At 44.8% G+C, this 19,526-nt stretch overlaps 2 protein-coding genes across 2 annotated transcripts; both read right to left on the minus strand.

Moving 5' to 3' along the window:
* Nucleotides 1-7,611: 7,611 nt before the first annotated feature.
* On the minus strand, nt 7,612-12,794 carry LOC124669408. The gene is made up of 8 exons (XM_047206024.1): nt 12,393-12,794; nt 10,513-11,863; nt 9,278-9,522; nt 9,008-9,211; nt 8,823-8,915; nt 8,648-8,755; nt 8,186-8,563; nt 7,612-8,095 (listed from the first exon to the last, which is right to left on the minus strand). Exons 1-8 carry the CDS (start codon nt 12,792-12,794, stop codon nt 8,042-8,044), a joined length of 2,835 nt encoding a protein of 944 aa, XP_047061980.1. The 3' UTR covers nt 7,612-8,041.
* A 1,862-nt stretch (nt 12,795-14,656) lies between these two features.
* LOC124669417 lies at nt 14,657-18,996 on the minus strand. The gene is made up of 9 exons (XM_047206036.1): nt 18,562-18,996; nt 17,306-18,032; nt 17,186-17,217; nt 17,096-17,131; nt 16,244-16,380; nt 15,975-16,164; nt 15,472-15,906; nt 15,288-15,398; nt 14,657-15,186 (listed from the first exon to the last, which is right to left on the minus strand). Exons 1-9 carry the CDS (start codon nt 18,994-18,996, stop codon nt 14,851-14,853), a joined length of 2,439 nt encoding a protein of 812 aa, XP_047061992.1. The 3' UTR covers nt 14,657-14,850.
* Between the last annotated feature and the right edge of the window lie 530 nt (nt 18,997-19,526).

A 19,526-nucleotide genomic window follows, 5' to 3' on the forward strand; every position in this document is an offset into this window, starting at 1 on the left:
GACGAGAGGAAGATATGATTTCAGTATACACAAGGCAGACATGGGTAGCCAATTCAGAAAATCTTCTAATAGACTAGTTTGATCCAAATGACAATGCAGACTCAAGTAGTGATTACAGATTTGACCATATACTAGTTGTATTTAGAGCTTATGGGATACCTAGAAATAGAATATCTATTGGTCTGCTGCAAGCATTCTCAATCGAGTTGGATCAGTTTTAGAGTTTCATATCCAGCAAAATAATAGTCTATTTGCTAGGCAGGACTATATTTGGAGCACAACCAGGTTGTCAGTACATAATCCGATCGATCAAAGGCAAAGCAATTGTTGCTTATGCGGATAATACTACAAGATTAGCTTATTTGCATTACCATAAAATAAAGAGAATTTGTCTATTCTGCGGTATTATGTTTTACAATGTGTAGAACTGCAGTGTCAAAAATAATATAATCTCTAAGAGGCACAAGAACAGACAATCAAGGATGGATATACCAACTTACAGATTTGGGTAATGGGTAATTGATGAAAATTTAATTCCATCAGAGATGATTCAGAGTGTTAGGGTGTCCAAGGAAACAATCAACCAGGAAATGCTATTTTAAGCAGGCTACAGAAATTATTTGCTGAAGATCCCAAAGGAAAAAAGAAAGATAGCGGAGACATACCAAGAACATATAAATAGGATGAACAACAACTCCCACGGCCATTTAACTCAGAAATTCCACTAGTCAACTTTGGTCAAGCGTCCACCGGCATACAAAACAGTCTACACAACCCATATGGTATTGGCAGCCTCCTTTTGGTGGGCAACAGAGCAGCCTATCTATCAAGCCACAGTTTAAAGATCTTCATACCCCTGGTCAAAATTCTAATCAATTCCAACATGTACATCTTCACATTCTACGCATTCATAAAGTTGTCTCATGAAAAATTGATTTATCGTGGCACGTGTAAAAAAGACAAAGTCAAGGGCTAAAAATAAGTCTTTTCACAAGATAATTTTTTTCTCGTTTACGTAGAACACAAAATATATCATTTTTCCCAAAACTTAACGAAGACACATATATTATGAAGACTAGTTGAGTGGATAATTTATTTTTTTAGGTCTTTAATAGTACGTCGACTTAAAGTTTTCAATTTATATTCTTGAAATACTCCATATTATACGATGATATATATATATATTGTTTTTAAATATTTTACATTGTACGGAATACTCCACCCTTTACAGTATCCCCTTTTTTATGCACCAAAAACATTATTTAATAAAAAAAGCATTATATAAGTAGTGTATATGAAACTACTTTGAAAAAATATCTGCAATACATGCAGTACATACAACATATAGGACATAAAGTTGCCGCGAATTACTTGCGGAAAGGCAAATTGCCAGGAGATAGCCTGCCTTGGAACCTCTCTCCTGGAAGTGTCTTCGGCTTACTATTGGCGCTGAACTGATTCAGCGTGCTCTTGCCCGGCATGTAACGAATATTTATTTTGACGTTTCTTTTCCAGTGGATGGCCTACAAAGCACTACTTCTGGATTTTTTTAATCAACGCGATCTGAACTATTTTTCTGAAGGATGCTAGCTGAAAACGACATCCACTTTTGCGTCAATTTAATCCGAACGAAGGGAGTATGAATGTAAATGCCAAAATTAGTTTTCTTATGCCAGGAGCAATTGATCAATACTTATCTAATAAGCGGCCTCCAAATCAGAAAATATATTTAACATATATTTATTGATACATCAGCCATGGTGATATTAAAAAACAAACTTAGTTCAGACGTGAAATACATATTACCTATATGACTAAACACCACTTTATCAAATACACTGTTATGATGGTGCACAAAGCCTTACAAAAGGAACAGACTTTCATTTGATTGAGAACAATAATCTTAAAAGATAGTTTGGAGTACAAACATGCTCATGGAACTGAAAAAAAATTCACACATGCAATTATAACCCTTTCTACGCAACAACCAGAACATATGGCGTTGTAGGTATAAATGCCCTAAATCAGACTTATCACATTGACACACTACTCTGCACTTCCAAGATACTGAAAATTGATGAAGTGCCAAAATGAACCCTCAAATATAGCTCTCAGGCCATTGTTGTCATCATCTTCTTTAGAACTCGATTCTCCATACAACTACTGGAGATCCTACTTCGCTGCATCATTCATCAGAACATGATTCAGGCTGGAAGTGGAACTCAACTGAGAGCAATAGAATTCAAAGTTTCACAGCAATGCTTAGCTTGGTGGTATCGCTTGTAGGCAGAAGTATGAAATAGATTTAGAAATACCCCATTACAGTGATAAAAAACATAAATGTATAAGCAGACAGCTTTATTACTAACCTAAAGTTCACATTCAGACCAAGGGGTTCCTAGCCATGAGACCAGGACACATCAGCGATAGTATCTTCCATTCATACCAAAGGGCAAGGGATTACATCGTTCTCTTTTTCTTCACTCAACCAAATGATTCTCCCACCTCTCAAGATCATGTGCTTGCTAGCCTATACACAAAATAACATTTTAACAGAGGCATTGCTCAAATTAAGATTATATTAAGAATATAGATGGGCATCCTAACACTAAGTGTCAATGAATGGTTAAGCCAATTCAGAACTTTTTCAAACATACTACATTATGCTCATCAGGGCTCACATCACGACTTGAGCTTATGTTGCTATTCTAATCTCTAAGCAACGGTACTTCTAAAATATCAGTTTACAAAACAAGGACAAAGCAAACATTATATATCCACTTAGTTCCACATTTATTACAAGGCTGGCACATAGTGAGATGCAGTGTATAGGGGCTGTTTGGATTGTGGCCAGTGGTTGGCATACCAAAAATTTGACGTTGACTGGTATATGGGCTAGCGTTTGTATTGAAGCCTAACTATTTGAGCCATGCCAAAATTTGGTCGCTACTCTAGTTATGCGTCCACACGCTGGCGAAACTGGGCAGGCGAATCCTTCGCCAATATTTTGGCGTGCCCTGATTTGGCGTGGCAGGCTTGGGAGCAAACCAAACAGCCTCATACTTTCCTTCAGAACACTCAAAGTATTCCTACCAAATATCCAAGAAGACGTAATCAACAACACAAATAATCACCATACCATCAAACACCGCTAGACACTTACAAACTCACCAGGTAATCTGATCAGCATGGATACCTAGCAGCACATGAAAAGCAAATTGCTCTTTGTAAAATGGGAAGGGCCTTGCCCAATAAATATTTCCTTGCATGGCATAGCCTATCCCTAGCTAATATGAAGCATCACCGTAGTTCTCAGCTATCTCACAGACATGTGATAGCACTACAGTAGAACTAAACAAAAGGACTATGGTGAAATACAGTTAAGTAAGAAGAAAGTAAATGACCTCGTCGCGGAGAAAATGACTATGATAGACCTATATAAAAAGCAGTTGTATACGAGCCTGCACTAAGGTATATGATGGAAATCAATACAAAAACAATTCAGAAAGCAATGTTAGCCTGAAATCACAATATATGAATAGTTAAATATGAGAAAATAGAAACAGATGATAAACCGACAGATAAAGTGTCCTGGCTCTATACGTACGCAATAGACAATAGTGAAGATCTCCACGGTACTCCTGATCTGCCATGCCTCAGCGGCGATCTGCTGCTTCGACAGCGCCATAGCCGCCCTACGTGCTGAAGCTGAGAGCGATATGACATGCCATGAACCCGGCAACATTGACTGTGGTTCCAGGTATCACAAAATGCTGCAACATGTAGACCAATCATAAACACACGATCATAAACACAAGTCATGTGGAAAAAAGTATATTCCTCAGTGTTGTGATTAAAACACCCACTGGTGACATATCTAGTTGGTTAGTGTCAAAAAGTTTCAAGAGAAAACAAGTGAAGATTTGCTATTTCATCAAGGCATCTGCCTGTGTATTCGGATCTCCTGGACAGTCAAACCCATATCAATGGAAACTCATCAAAAATAGAATATCTTGCAGAGCAAAAGAGGACGATCCAAGCAGAAATGATAGCTGAAAAAAGACACATCTGAACGAAACTAAAAAAATAAATGCAGAGCAAACTCGGCTGCTAGAACAAATCCCTGAGAGCAGTTTTGACTTTTGAGTCTAGTTGCAACCTCAATGGTGATAAAAATGTGAAACAATTTGTTTATGGAAAAGTATTGCTTCCAGGAACGTCACACAAGTACATACATGTCAGCTAGCCTGCTAATCTAGGGCTCCATTTAACATCACAATTTCCAAATACTCCGAGACATCATTTTTCGGAACAAATACTCCGAGACATCCATTTAATCACCTCCTCCAGCGAGGCCAGTGTATTGTCGTTGTCGGCCTGGAGGGCTTGATGGCGCATCGGCCGATCCCCACCTCGCCGACCTTCGCGACGGAGCTGGAGAAGGAAGGGGCGTCGGCGCCCTCCTTGTGGACCTATGCGATGGCGCTGGAGGAGGTGGTGGTTCTGGGGCGTGGCAGCACGAAGGAGGATGATGGGGGCGGGGACGGTAGAGGTGAGGCTGTCGAGCTGGATCTGTCAATTTTGGTTCAGCGGGGGCGGGTTGTGGTTGATTTCGATTTTTTTTTTTTTTTTTTTGATGCCTCTCGATCGGTGGTACAGCTGTAGTATCTGAACTCGTGCACCAACTCACACCACACGCACACCACACACACACACGCCCCTAGTACACAAGCTAGACCTACAACTACACACACGGAGCACGCATATTTTGTGATTTGACAGTTGTGGCACGAATATACGTGGAAGGCGCTGAAGTTTATTACCGCGAACACTGCCGCGGGGTGAGACACCCGGAAAATTCGCTCCCGCAGGAGTCGAACCCGGGCGGGTGGGCTGGCCACTGCCAACCACACCACTGCGCTACGAGCGCGTCCTCGGTTGATTTCGATTTTGTGGAGGGCTGAAATGCGAAAGATCTAGTGGGACGGGGAGTTGGACGACTGACGAAGCCATCGAGACGTACCATGGTATCGATTGACGAGGAAACACTCCGGTTCTTTTTAAGTAGTAGTAGAGATAAAGGAAAGTTTTGATTCGCGATTGATTTTTGATTGATTGATTAATTAGTGGGATATTTGCAAAATGGAAACTACTCCATGCATGAGGATATTTCTTTCCTTCTACGAAGAAAAGCTGAGCACATGCATCAAAATATTTTTGCCAACTATTGTAATGCCTGCCGGTTTGGTTGATACCGTGCCTGGTTGTTTCCTAATTAGATGGGGGAAGAGCGAAGACCGTGTGATTAAATTAGGCGGACATGATGCTTCCAGTGACGACCATCAAACGCGTTGAGTGTCAAACGACCAATTCTAATTTAATAGTAAAGATGTATATATAGAATGTTTTGCCAAAAAAAAAAGACATGAAGAAATATGTTTTCTTGGTAGAGGGAGTATATGTGATGAGGACATCCCTGCTACTACACCACTATCTCCGTCATTGCAAGATAAAGACGATGCTGCTGTGAAGCTCAAGTCCAATGAAGTCGGGATTGGACCAATGACACGAGCTCGTGCGAAGCTACTTAAGCCACAGGTGAACTTGTTCCTATGTGATACTTTGATCGATGAGAAGTTTATACTGCCTAAGTCGTATTACTTATGTATGATCAGGTATGAAGAGGAAGCAAGCATCGCACGAGGAGGAGAGCAGCAGGTGGACAAGAAGCTAGACGTGAAGCTGGACATGGAGCCGGACATGAAGATATCCCATGGACGCGCGAGGGAGGAGCGGGAGGAATGCGCGAGAGGAGGAGATGCAGTTCAGGCCGGCGCCAGGCTCGGTCAGACCGGCTGTGCCGCCGGGCCACCAGGTCCCAGCCCCGGTCCGACCGGCTTCCACGCCGGATCCGTCCGGTCCAAACCGGACGCCACGCTTGTGCCAACTAGGCAACTATCCAGTAAGGCTGGACTCCTCGCCCGGTTGCCACCCCGTGCCAGACCCGGTTGAAACCAGATGGCCCGATCCCAGGCCCGGTCGATCGGCCCCCTGACCGGCCGACTCCGAGTCTGTCTCGACCAGATCCGATCTGGGTCGGTTTTCTATGTACTTTTTCGACCCCTGGTCGTCCTGAACCCCTATATAAGTGCCCAGGACGCCCCCAAATTAGGTTTAGACCACGTTTAAGATAAACCCTAGTTCACAGTTGATTGCTTTGCAACTCTATTGAATCTCTACACCATATTGCATCGATTTGGTGTTCAACCCCTGAAAGTCTTGTGTGATCTGCTGTTCCATTGGGAATTAGACGGTTGCAACTTACCGCTTCGTGGTCGGCGGCTACGTGCGCAAGTGTGTGGAGTTGCAAATATCTTGCAGGTTGAGAGCTGTTGTATTGGCGACAGGGACCAATCGAGAGACTTCGTCAGCGTCATACAAGTTATCTTCCACTATCATCGACTTCATCCGATGTGTTCATCCCGTGATCATCATCACCATCGTTGCTTACTGAGAAGACCGGGCCACCCCTTATCAATATGCATCCGGGAGCCAAATTGAATTTTCAGTTTCGTAGTTATATAATCCTAGGGCAAGGTTTATAAGTGGCTTTTTGATTCCTTTCCAGCAAACCAAACAGAATAGATTATGTGGTGCAGCTTAAGTAAATAGCTCTCCGGGGAAAACCCTACATCCCTCGCGGGATTGGGTGTGGGTGGCGCTCTTGCGTCGCTTTGCCTCTTGGGGCCTCGCTTTGGATGTCCATCGGACAAAAGGACTTGTGGAGTGTTTTGGTGGTTTTCGGCGGAGGCGGGTTCGTCTTCGGCCAGGCGGAGCGCGGCCTCGGGGCCGGCGTGGTAGTTTGGAGCGGTGGCTCCGGTCTTTCGCCTCCGCCTGTTGCGTTGAGGTGTGGTATTGACTTGGCTGGTCGTCGACCCGTGTGGAGCGCAGCCTCGGGGCTGGCATGTGGTGTCGTGTTGTAACGGTTTTTCGGCCAGTTTTCCTCATAAACGGGCCAACTCTTTTCTCCTATATCAATGAAAGGCAAAGTTTTTTGCCTCGTTTCAATTTTTTTTTAAGTAAATAAGATAGATCTAGCCGCGTGGTAATACAGTCTATACGGAGCTATAGCAGACACAGAACAAAAAAACGTTCCAAGAACGTTTATCGTGAAAAAAACGTTCCAACAAGAACGTTTATAGTGAAAGCACGTTCCAACAGTATCGCTGGTTCATGCAGCGTGTCTTACGCATCCAAAAAGCACCAACGGAACGCCGACGCCAGCCCATTGTCATCGCTCAACTTAACTAGGCGCTTAAAAACAACCGGTAAATGCAACTAACTTATAAGCTTGAAAAATACCAGTGCTGTTAAGGAGATAGGAATATAGGCACATACTGTATCAACACGATGATATTTTTACTGCAGTTTTTCATTAGTTGAAACCTTTGTTTTACCGTGAGCACCACAAGGAACCCCAGAACCAAGATTCACGTTAAAGAGACTGCAGATGCAGCGGAAAGTACTAAGAAAAGAGGTCTCTCTATGTCGCAGTTGATATCTCAAGTCTCAATCAATTCTATGAAGTAAAACTTGCAACATTTCATTCACTTGCACTTTTCTAAAAAGATGGAAATTGTACTTCTCAATAAACTAGGATCACACTTCTCAAAAATCATTGAGACATAAGAAAATATTGATCAACCAAGAATTAGCGAACCCAAAAAGTAAAAGAAAAATGCTAAGACGTAATTTCCAACATAACAGGCATATCATGATCCAGAGTCTTCGGTTACAGCAACCAATAAACATAATGCTGAAGTGCATACGTTCAATTCTAGCTTTTGGGAGTCCACATGAACAAGCAGCTACGCCCTAGTCCACTTTCTTCTTCATTTCATAGATCCATTGCCACCAGTTAAAAAAAAAATCATTGCCATGATAAAGATGGCATTGCATCATTGCTTGCTGACTGCTGTTGATGAGGTGGTGTGAAATGATCGTATGGTGTGCAGGAAAATCAAGATATGCATGCATACTTTCACACGTGCTTGGCGCGTTTTCGACCTGATCTTCGTGCCGAAGGATCTGGATTCTGAATCAGAAATGGTGGCACAGGTTATCACAACGGCTGTATATGTTGTGCAATGTGTCAGTCAGTATTAAAGCTAGATAGGAGTATTACCTGTGCGAGACCTGGAGGAAACGATGGTCCACCTGTTAGTTTACCTTGAAAGTTGGTACCAGACGCTCTGTTGTGCATTTGTTGACCTGGTAAGTCACCAGTTGGCACTGTCTTGTCTATGGCACTAACTGTGCTCTTCAAATTTGCCAAATCCTCCTGCATTTTTCTCTGGCTTTCTTCCATTGCCATCATTTTTTCCTTCAACGCGGCTGCCTCGTCTTCAGCTTTCTGTTTAGCCTCCATAGCTTCCTTGAAGGATGCTTGCAGGGCTGTCTTCCCTCGTAGGCCCTTCGAGGAGAACTCCAGTACAGACTTGTGTGTGGTAGAATCACTTCCCGAGCCTTCTGCCCGCTTCTGGGAATCTTCATGCATTCGTGCCTGCATATGCAATGAAAATTCTGTTCTTATGTGCATGACCCACGAAATAAATTCATGTAGCATGTTCAATTTCTTGTGCCTTACAATGATATCAGCTGTTGCCTTCTTTGTAGGTTTCCCATTCTTGTGTGTATGAGTCAATATGAACAAATCCGTAACAGTAGGCCCATCCTTGTTTGGTCGTTTTTTCTTCTGCACACACACTAGCACAATCAATGCATCATTCATAGTGAAAGCAACAGAAGCAACTTCAAATTACCTCCTCTTCAATTATCCTTGCGAAGCTCTTTGTTCCTGCAGTATGATGAGCAACGACGTTTGCCTGGCAAGCTCTATTGCGAGCACTTGCAGCCTGACCAGAAAGAAATAAATGATGATTCAACAAGCCTCGCCAAATTGCAGATCAAAATCAGTCATGCACATAAAGACAATGGTCAGTCATACCGTCGCCTTTTCAGTACTCCAATATGAAACTAGGAATCGCCACTGTTCTTTGCTAACACGAGGATTTCGGTCAGCAAGTCGTTCCTCTTCTGTCTCATGAGTATCAAAATGGTGTACTTTTAAGTTACATTTCCAACTTCTCCACCTTTTTCCTAGAGACTTTATGATCCACAGCTCACCAATTGGGGCTATGTCAAATTTGAGCTACACAAATAAACAAAGGCTATAAAGAAGAACAAAGCCATAAAAAGTAGCAATATTCATTTATACCTTGACAATACGCCACATTATATCCTTGTTTTTCTCTGGAACACACCTCCAATCCTGATATATCAGAGGTGCCAATATTCCATCTCGTGCTATTGCGCTCAAAAAATTACTCAAGGTGCCTGCCTCTTTTCCAACGGGTTCACCTGAAGTGTTCAGTGAAACTGGTATGAGCACACCCTTAGGTAGTGTCCACACCTTAAGACTGAGTGTCAGACCACGTTGACGCCTCTGGTTTCTGTTCGTACCTGCTTGAAAAAGAAAATCAGACATGCGAAAAATCAAAACAACCGTCTCTGAATTCATGCATGATCTGATTCTATCTGGCCAAAACCTACTAAAATTTGGCTATGCCAACCAATCCGAGTCAAGGAACCATCTAAAGGCATGACGTCAAAAAATCTCATGTATCTCATTTTTTGAGATACATGACCTTGGTGGACTTTGGCTAGGGAAAGGGTGCACTAGAAGGATAGGAGGAGATTTGATACTTTGGTTATCCTGGTAGCATGGATGTTGTGGAAGCAGAGGAATGCCAGGGCATTTGGGAACTTGCAAAAACAGCTCAACCCTGCGCAGACCATTGAGAGAATCACCGGAGAATTCAAGCTTTGGGAGTCAGCAAGAGACGGAGAGAGAACCATCATGCCGCGAGAGTAGGCTAGGTGTGCGTTGTGGAGTTCCACTGAGATAGCTGCTTGTAGCTTTTCTTGGTTCTTGTAATTTATGACTCCCTCCTTCTATAAAGATAAGGTGCGCTTTTGGCGCACTCTCAAAAAAATATATTCATGGTCACAAAATTGGAAACTATATGAAAATAAATATCATTTGGAAATGAATCTGGGGCGCCTACAGAATTGTTTCAGAAAGAATTACATTCTTATTTTCTTTTCTCTTTCCTCTACGATATTTGAAACACTAGTGTCCTGCCATGGAGAAAGAACAAGGTGTAAGTGCTAAGATCCAATAGCAAACCTATCAATGCTATATATCACTCAAACTTGGATAAAATCACCAATCTGACATGACTACAGCACGAAAAAAAATTAAGAAAAAAGCTAACATTGTGTAACCATGAGCTATATAAGGTAACTGATTTCAACTCCATTTATTGTTGCTGCAGTAATATTTCTTCTATTTATGTGCACTAAAAGGGATCTCCTCTCTGTAAGGAGACTGATTCTGCACGATGGCAACACACAATGACATGAGAAAAGGGCAACGGAGGCGTAAATTACCAACATTCTGTCGAGTCGAGAACGAAGGGTCATCCCCTTCTGAATCAGTTAAATCACGCAGGCATGCTTCATTAGAGCTTGCCTGGGACATTGTATGCTCAAAGAGTGAATTAGACCCCAGATCTGCAAGGGCCTTTCTAACCTCCGGGGGTATGTAATTACGTGCAAACTGCTCGGGATCGGACAAGTCAAGATGTGAAGAAGGTGGTGTAGATAAATGATGGCCGTCTAACTCGTTAGTGCTTGGTTCGGGCACCTCCTGCCGAGGGGATGGACTAGGACATATATCGTTGATGACTCTGTCAATATCTGGAGAGTCAGATAAACTCTGATCCGGAGAACCAGCATGCTGCTCATCATGATCACTTTCTGGTGGTTCGCTATTTGTGATAGTGGCTTGTATGTGGCTAGTCGGAGTCCCTCCTTGACTCTCAACAGTCCCCCGGTGTATTGGTTCATTGTCTATAACTGTATCTGATGCTTGGCCACCTGGAGAAGCCGGCAGTTCAAGAAACTCATTTTGAACATGTTTTTGGTCTATGGAAGCAGGTGAATCTTTTGCCAAACGTTTGCTGCGCCTAAGTTGAAGACCTGAATTTGAAGCAGCTGCCAAACCCTTCTTTTTTTGCTTGAGGATTCTGCAACTGGAAGATTTTGACTCTTCCTTTTCTGCACAGGTCACTTGGTTTTCTGATTCCATATGATACTCTGAATCAGATTGTTGTCGCTGCGCATGCTTTATAGCTTCATTTGCTTCATGCGCCTTCCTCTTCCGTGCACCTGTAGCATCGCAGCGAGCTGCGCACCTGACTCCCCTTCTGTTGCTGTCCCCTGCAATATTCTCATTGACCACTTGAGTGCAAAACCCTTCTGTTTGGTTTGCCTGATTGACATGCTGCTGTTTCTTTTCATGGACATGAATCACCCCATCTCCATCCTCCGCGTGAGCACTTTCTGTACATATCGCACGACCAGAAGGCTGGTTGTGTGCCTGTTCGATGATCTGATTGGGAGTCAGCGGCTGCCTCTCCTCTATACATGTTGTGGAACATTGAACTTTTGCCTGATGCTGGACATGATTTAGAGGCTCTCCGTCTCTCTTTTCTGCACTAACAGTTCCAGGGCCAACTCGGTGCATGTTTGTCTGCTTAGTATGCCTAGTAACAATTCCATTCATATCATGTACCTCCTCTCTTTCACTAATATAATGAGGATTATCTTGATATGCCTGCTCTGGAATTAGCTGTTTTGGATGCTTTGCTTGTACCTGTTCCATACAATCTGGGCGATTATCAGGCTCCTTTTGCAGAAGTCCTACACAAATTCCAAAATTAGGATGTTCTTGATGCACCTGCATTGCGATAGAACCAACAAAAAAGTGCACTATTAGACATAAAAGTGTAGAAATACATAAAATAACAATGATATTACTTAATGAGGATTGCCTCGCAGTAAGAAAACTTGGCTCGAATCAAGCTAGTATTCATGAAAAATAATTTAGTTAGTTCAACCAGCTCCAGTTCTCAATTCACATGCAAGCTGGGCACTCAACATTGCGGAAATCCCATGCTGTCCAGGAACATATGTTACAGGACTTTATTGAACAAGCTATCTACACCCAGGCTGTAAACCTGTAACTCCTAAATCCACCAACGACAGCCAAAGGAATACTCTTTACCCAAATCCAATACCCAATGCTCATGTTTGAGATGTTCCAATTTGGTTAAGACATTTCAATAGTCACCCTCTCAATTTTGATAGCACCAATTTTTTAGGTAAATCTAACCCTAAATGAGGTTTCATATTTCTCAAGCAAAGCCAAAGTACACTAGCAATGGAGGTAAGCCCGAATCTGCATTAGCACCATGACAACAGCATACCTCCTGGGCTTGGAGGATGGGTGGCGCGGAGGAGTTGCCGACTGGCACCACGGGCACGGCGCCCTCCGCCGTAGCGGACGACAGGAGGTAATGCCGAAGCCGCGCGGTGTCGATGGCGAGCTCGGTGCCGCAGACTGGGCAGGCGCAGCGCGCCAGCCCAACCGGCACGCTCAGTAGCGCTCCGCAGGAGCCGCACGGAAGCCGCGCGCCCCGGACGTCGGCGGCGGCGCGGGGCAGGGGCAGCGCCTTACGGCGTGGCGGCGGCGGCGGCATGAGCTCCGGTGGGAGCGACTGCGGCGTGGCGCAGTCCGGGCAGATGAACTCGGTCAGGCCCGGATCCACCTCCAGCGTCTCGCCGCACCCCGCGCACCGCACCTCCAGACCCTCCGGCGGCGGCGCCATGGCTCGTTTCGCTTATGTCGGCGCTTTGGGGAAACGTTGCCAGGGGATGCTTTCTCCAGCGACGCTCTACCTAGGTTTAAGTTTTTAACCAAAATATACGCTTTTCCTTTTCTTTTTCTTTTTCTACGGAGACATGGAAGGAAATCGAAAACAACAGTTAAAAATAATTCTGCGCCTACAGAGACAAAAGTGTCAAGGAGGGCGACCGCACCGTTGGCCGTAGGGCCCTCCTCGCCCCCTCCTCCCTGCCGCCGAGAGAGGTCTCGCTGCACAAAGCTAGGGGGGAGGGGGTCCCTCGTGGCGATGGTGACCTGCTCTGGCGGTAGTAGCGCGCGCTCGGTGGCCTTTCGGCGGAGAGGAGTTGCGGGACCGTGGCGTCGAGCGTGACTCGGCGACAATGCAGGTGGTACGGTCTCCTCGTGAGGGAGGCGTCCCTGCAGCTGCGCTCGTGAGCTCCGGGCTTGTTCGCGGCTCATACGGGCATAGGCAGGCATGCAACTCTGGGCCCGTGGCATGAAGTTCAGTATATTGCCTCTTCTCTTGTCATAGCATGAGGCGGTGCAAGGCGAGTTATTGTCGTTCGATTGTTGTGTGTTGCATTGTAAACCGTGTGGCATGGTGTTTGTATCAGGGCCCTCTTGTATCATGTTATCATGTAGCCTTGCTTCGGCGTTGTACTAGCCGTTTTATGAATATATGTGATACACTTTCTAAGGTGTATTAAGAGAAGACCTAACCATTGGATTTGCATTTTCGGCAAGGCGCATAGCGGCAATGGAGGCATAGCAAAGGAAGGCCCCGCAGAAGTGGGTTATTGACGAACTCTAGTTGGATCTTGCAAGAATGGCCATGGATGTGCTACGGAGCTGATGGATGGCGGTGCAAGAGCAGCGGCGACGACGACAACAAAAATGGATGTGTACCACATGCCTCCCAACTATGTGCCGTGAATAGCACAATTGCTATGGGTGAGGCACGTACACTTTTTAAAAGGTAACGACTCCTTTTTGCACAGCAACGCTTGATTGCTTGATAGTAACGAGATGGATCAATGTTGATCCCTAGCGATTAAAGCGTTGCTAGTTGCATCCGGGAGTCAAAGCTCCTCTGAGTAAAGTCGAATGTGAAGGACATCTGGCTGCCTTACACATTTCAGTATTTTCTTTACAAAGTGTCCGAAAATTCAGATCATCCGACTAACAGTTGAATATATACCAATTGTATTTGTCTTGCACCGGGGAAACCCTTCATTTCAGCATTTCTCTACGGGACAAAGCACATCAAAACATCATAAAGCTACATATTCTTCTACTCCTCCATTACCAAAAGTGTCCACTTTGGGTAAATTTGGATATATCTAGACACTATCTAGTAGGTAGATACATCCAAATTTTATCAAAGTTGAGACATTTTTGTTGACGGAGGGAGTACATGTGTGCAAGCGCAATGAATTTTGTACAATCAACGTTCCTCAAACGCTTGTGGACACCGCTTCCTCGTGCCTAACATAGTAACATATCAACGCATTTCTTCTTCCTGAGAATCTGACATGTCCTGCAAGATGTCACAGAATCATAATATTTATCACTTAATAGCTGCAACAATGAAGATGCAGATGAAGCCAGTCAGTCTGACTAAACTGCTTGTGCTGGAGCGTTGATCAGCTAGTTGACTGGGTCGTTAAGTGTACTATGCTAGGGCATTCTCCATTACTTCGATGTATAGTCAGGAACGCCCACCATTTGATTTCATGATCAGATTTGCAGGCTTGCAACTATGAATTCTGCAACAATTGCTTCAATGCTCCATAAGTTCATAGTGTGTGTAGTTGATATTATTTTCCCTAAAGGATCCCAAATATGCAATTTAATTTAAAGATAATAACGGCATAACGCTTAGTGCAACAAACATCGATTTCTGCATCTAATGTGACAAGACATGCTTCACAATGTACAAGTTTCATGAGCACCCCCTCCATCCGCAGAAGACCCAGGTGAGTGCTGCAGGATAAATCACATCAATCTCTAAGCGCTGCTTTGGACAAGAAACCCAACAATCAGTTTTCTTGTACCTCAGGATCAGCACCCAACGATGGCCCGCCACAGAAAGTTTGCTCCAGGGACTTGAACTTATTCTCCCAAGTTTCATTTAACCCTTGTAGAGCCTGATCAATCATCTGCTGCACCTGGTCCTGCGAAAACGTCTGCTGCTGTCCCCGTTTACTGAGAGAACCAGGGATGGACTTTGACAATTCATCAATCTTGGCCTTGTCAATGATACCAGTGAGTCCATAGTACCTCCCACGATTCCGGCCCCCAATTTCTTGTGCCCATGCAAGATGAGGATCTATCTGCTTATCACCAGCCCTCTCCATACGCTTCTTAAAGCCCTCCTGAAACATGCAGCGCGCATAAATGGTATGCTGATAGAACCACTTTGCACATTGCACTCTGTAACTACTATTTAAACGATGAATACAACTCGAGCACCTACCACAGTTTGCTTTGCTCTCTCGCTGACAAATTCCCCTGCACCACCTTTAAGCTTATGTGTCTTGTTGAATACCTCGAGTTCCGACACCTGCTCCCCGCCATTTTCCATGACCTGCTCAATTCAACCAGAATCAGGAAGCACCGTTGAAATGAGTTAATCCAGGGAATGTGTCTTTATGTCTTACCATAAGCTGACGATGCATAGCAATGCTCCGTGATCCTGCTGTGTGATGAGCACGACCTGCAGTGAACCGGTTCTTCCTGTTCTGCAGAGACATCATTAAAACTTCCTCTTTAGCCCAGTGTTCGCACAACCTCTCCCACCACTTTGGATACATCCAAGCAGGCGGGAAAGGTTTCCACTGTAATGGGTTCTCGTCCTCAATTTTCTCTCCTGTCTGTTGATCCTTGGGCTCTTCTCTAGCATCTTCCTCGTCTAACCCCATGTGTCTATTGGACTTGTGTGCAACTACAGTTTCTTTGGCTTTCTGCACTGAAGCCAACTCTGCTCTAACCCTCCGCTTCTCTTCACATAGGAGGCCAGCAAACTGTCTGAGTGCTCTGCGCTCAAATAGCTTCAGGCACTCTGCTTCTTTACCCGGGGCCCACTTGTAGCGTTGCTACATCAATTGAAATATTAGATCACCGAGTTAAAGGATTATTTAAGCACGTTTATTCAGGTACTTACAAGAAATTCATTCAAAATGGCAGCCCTTGTCTCTCGAGGATACTGGTGCCAGTGGTGAACCACTTCTCCATTGGGTGGAACATCACTGTGCTGACCAGCTGGCACGTAGGTTGACCCAGGGTACTTCTGCTTCATAAGAACAGTGATGGTAGATGCCACCTTAGGACAAGGTGGGCTGACTTCCCAGTTGCTGCCAGGGCGAGTTTACATGTCAAGCATATGAAGATAGGGTGTGTTCCGAAACAGCAAAGAGTTATTAACACACATACTCAATATTGTTTGGTATCAGAACGGGCCTGTCAACTTCCCTACGTGGTTCAATCAGTCTTGTAGAGCGGCGTCCATTGCGCTTACCTGATGATTTTCCATATGATCCTAACACAAGCTGACCACCATCTGCATTCTCCTGGATAAGTGAATACTTACACGTTAAAACAACTTAGATATATTCGACATGCAGAAATTCAAATCATGCTCTTAAATTAGTAATAGCAAGACCAAGAGGCATTTTTTGTCTTCCATAATAAACCCACATCACAGTATTAGCCTATTAGACTATATAAAGTTCTGAACCAAACAATGGACAGTGTGTCTGTGCATACAATCACCATATCCAAGATTTTAACCAGTTATGAAATGTCCATAGATCACATCCAGCAAGTTCATCTAATTTCATATTCCACTCCATGGGGGTCAATAGGGCATAATCCAAGCATAGTGAAGTGCATAAAGGGGGATGTATGGAGGAATCTAGGGTGGCAGTGTGGTGGTCGAAGGTTACTATTGAGTTGCATGCACCAACCAGTTCACTGAAAATTAGGTTGGTGACCAAAGGTGGACAGTTAGTGTAGAACATGCAGTGCTACATGGAGTTGAGTGAGGTAGAGACCAGCTTGCTACATGTTGGGCACATGAATGGCAATTAGCTAGGACGATGAGGTGGTAAAGCGATTGCAGACAATGATTTGCCATTTTGTAGTGGACAGAACCAACTTTGACCCCCGCAAAAAAGAAAGGAGATAACCAATTCCGAGAGAAATTTTCTCTTTGTCATGGTCGTCAATAGTCCCATTATGAATATCAACTTGTCCCACAATCCTTCTCTTAGTAAGAAGCATTACCTGGAGGTCATACCTGTTGTGCATGCATAGGCTGATGTATGCCCTGTGGTGACTGTGGCTTCACCTGTTGACCACTTTTATCAAGCTGATGTTTGCCCCTGACCTGTGGAGAGTACAACTGACTGTAGCAGTGTGGAAATTGTTCAGGTTGAGATACACCAGGATTTGAAAAGGCTGGTAAAATGGCTGCATCAACATTGTCCGACTCACTTGAGCTTGCTTGTGGCATTTGGTGCGGTTGTGATGAGCTTGGACATATATTGGCAATGATGCAGTCAATATCTGGCAGATCAGAATTACATGCACTTAGAGAAGTGGTTGTTTTCTGGACAGGCTCATCCTCGATTGGATGCTCTGTCTGCTTTGTCAAGCACTTCCTTTTCCTCTTCTGATACACACTCGTACTTTTGTTGCTCCTTTTGCTGTTTGGACTCCATCCAGATGTCTTGCACTGATCCTCACCTTGTGCTGGTTCTTCATTCATTGCTTGATTCAGAAGATCTATTTTGCCCTGCTCCATGATACTAGAGACATCATTTGTATGCTGCTCATGCCTAGCACTGTCAGGATGATGCCCTTGTGTACGGTCTCCACAAACTGAATAACTAGGAGGCAGGGCATGTGTCTGTGGTCTCGAGCCAACCTGGGCGGAAGGCTCTGGCTGTATTTTTTGCAAACCTATAGATTCAGTACCAGATTGCAAACTAGAATTCCTCATACCAGACCTCACCGCTGTCTCATTGCGTGGCTCAGTCTGTGACTCTTCTCTCTCAATTGGGTGTCTAAGGGGTGCTTTTTGCGCTAACCTGCTGTGGATTGGCATCCAGGTATCAGGTCTGAATGAACCGGATGTCTCCTCTCTATGAACGGATTGACTGGGGTATTGTGCTGGTGTCTGATTGGAGCGAATTGGATGATTATGTCTTTCTACATGCGCCTGCCCAACAAAACAAAACAAAAACGAAATAACATTAGAGAGAGCATAATTTTACGAGACTGAAACTGAATTTGGCAAATCGAGACTTCTTATTTTTATTTTGAGAAAATTCTTCTTTCTTGGTGTTCTGCATTTCTTTCCTACCTGTCCCTCGTTGATGAATCTATATCGATGCTGGTTGAAATGTATCTATTCAAATGATAACTATGATTGGTTTAGCTTGTTATTGACGGGTAATGACTCACATTCCTAAATACCAGAAACTACTAATAACCAAATTGCAACGGATATGGCTAGCTAACAAGAGGCACTGCAATACCATGGGTAACTCAAGGAAAGATCTACAGCTTACAACGGAATGAAGAGAAGGCTCAGGCAACTGAACTCTACTTTTACAGTTTAAGTGAACAACATCTGGTTCATGCCACTCCAACAGCGGCACATTGCTGAACTAATCCGACATTCCATTCTAGTATCCAGAAACAAAGAAAGAACACCAACCCCAAAACTGTGTAGATAGACAACAGACCTCCGGCTGGTCAGAGTACGTCGATGTGAGCGTCACGGCGGATGGAGGAAGCGCGACGACCGAGACTGTTGCAGAAGCCGGGGATGCGTGGTATGTCCGGAGGCGCCCGGCGTTGACGACGAGCTCAACGCCGCACACAGGGCACGCGAAGCGCCCGAGGCCAGCCGGCACGCTGAGCAGCGCGCTGCAGTCGGCGCACGGCATGCGCGAGGGCGGCGGTGCGGGCACGGGCATAGGTACAGCGGCGGCGGGTAGGCGGCCGGGGATGGGCAGCGCCCGCCGCGGGCGCGGCGGCGGCATGAGCTCCGGCGGGAGCGCCTGCTGGGTCCCGCAATCGGGGCAGGCGAACTCGGTGAGACCCCGCTCCACCTCCAGCGTCTCGTTGCACCCCGCGCATCGCACCTCCACGAAATCCGGCGGCGCCGGCGCCGCCATCATGGCCGTCGGCGTGGGGGGAACGGGAGTGGCTAGGGTTTTCCTTTGGGGTCCGTAGGGAACGGGCATGGCAGTGAGATCTGAGTCAGGTTGGCGAGAGCCGACAAGTGAAGTGAGACACCTGTGGCCTACCCCCAGCAGCGGGTCCACGGCCCCCCTCGGGAAAAGAAAACCTCCGTCCCGTTTCTCACAGGTGACTTGGCACCAATTGTTTTCCCGACGAAATATTTCAGCCCTTGTTCAGAACCTATTATTTGCAAACAACAGTTACAATTAGCTTCTCCTGATAGGTGGAGTCTCATATGTAGGGACATTAGTTGAGACATTTCTGTAAGGGGTTGCAATTTTTATTCTATAGACAACTTATGAGACAGTCCAAAGTGTCACAGATAAATTCTCAAGAGGCAATCTGTGAGATACTTCGTTGTATGTCTTTAATTTTTATCTTGACGCAATATTTGAGGCATTTTTCATACTTGATGGAAGCAAAATTGTTTATGGAAATAGAAGGAAGCATATAAGTTGGTAGT

This window comes from Lolium rigidum, chromosome 7, assembly GCF_022539505.1.
Source record: "Lolium rigidum isolate FL_2022 chromosome 7, APGP_CSIRO_Lrig_0.1, whole genome shotgun sequence".
Taxonomy (NCBI): Eukaryota; Viridiplantae; Streptophyta; class Magnoliopsida; order Poales; family Poaceae; genus Lolium; species Lolium rigidum.

Excerpts from the sequence above, each read along its gene's own strand:
- LOC124669408 (XM_047206024.1), bottom strand. The coding sequence starts at position 12,794 with ATGGCGCCGCCGCCGGAGGGTCTGGAGGTGCGGTGCGCGGGGTGCGGC. Across the intron at positions 8,756-8,822 it reads CAAGGATAATTGAAGAGGAG|AAGAAAAAACGACCAAACAA; the intron begins GTAATTTGAAGT and ends GTGTGTGTGCAG. Across the intron at positions 8,564-8,647 it reads AGGCAACAGCTGATATCATT|GCACGAATGCATGAAGATTC; the intron begins GTAAGGCACAAG and ends TTGCATATGCAG.
- LOC124669417 (XM_047206036.1), bottom strand. The coding sequence starts at position 18,996 with ATGGCGGCGCCGGCGCCGCCGGATTTCGTGGAGGTGCGATGCGCGGGG. Across the intron at positions 18,033-18,561 it reads CGTACTCTGACCAGCCGGAG|GCGCATGTAGAAAGACATAA; the intron begins GTCTGTTGTCTA and ends TTTGTTGGGCAG. Across the intron at positions 17,132-17,185 it reads TCCACAGGTCAGGGGCAAAC|ATCAGCCTATGCATGCACAA; the intron begins ATCAGCTTGATA and ends CACAGGGCATAC.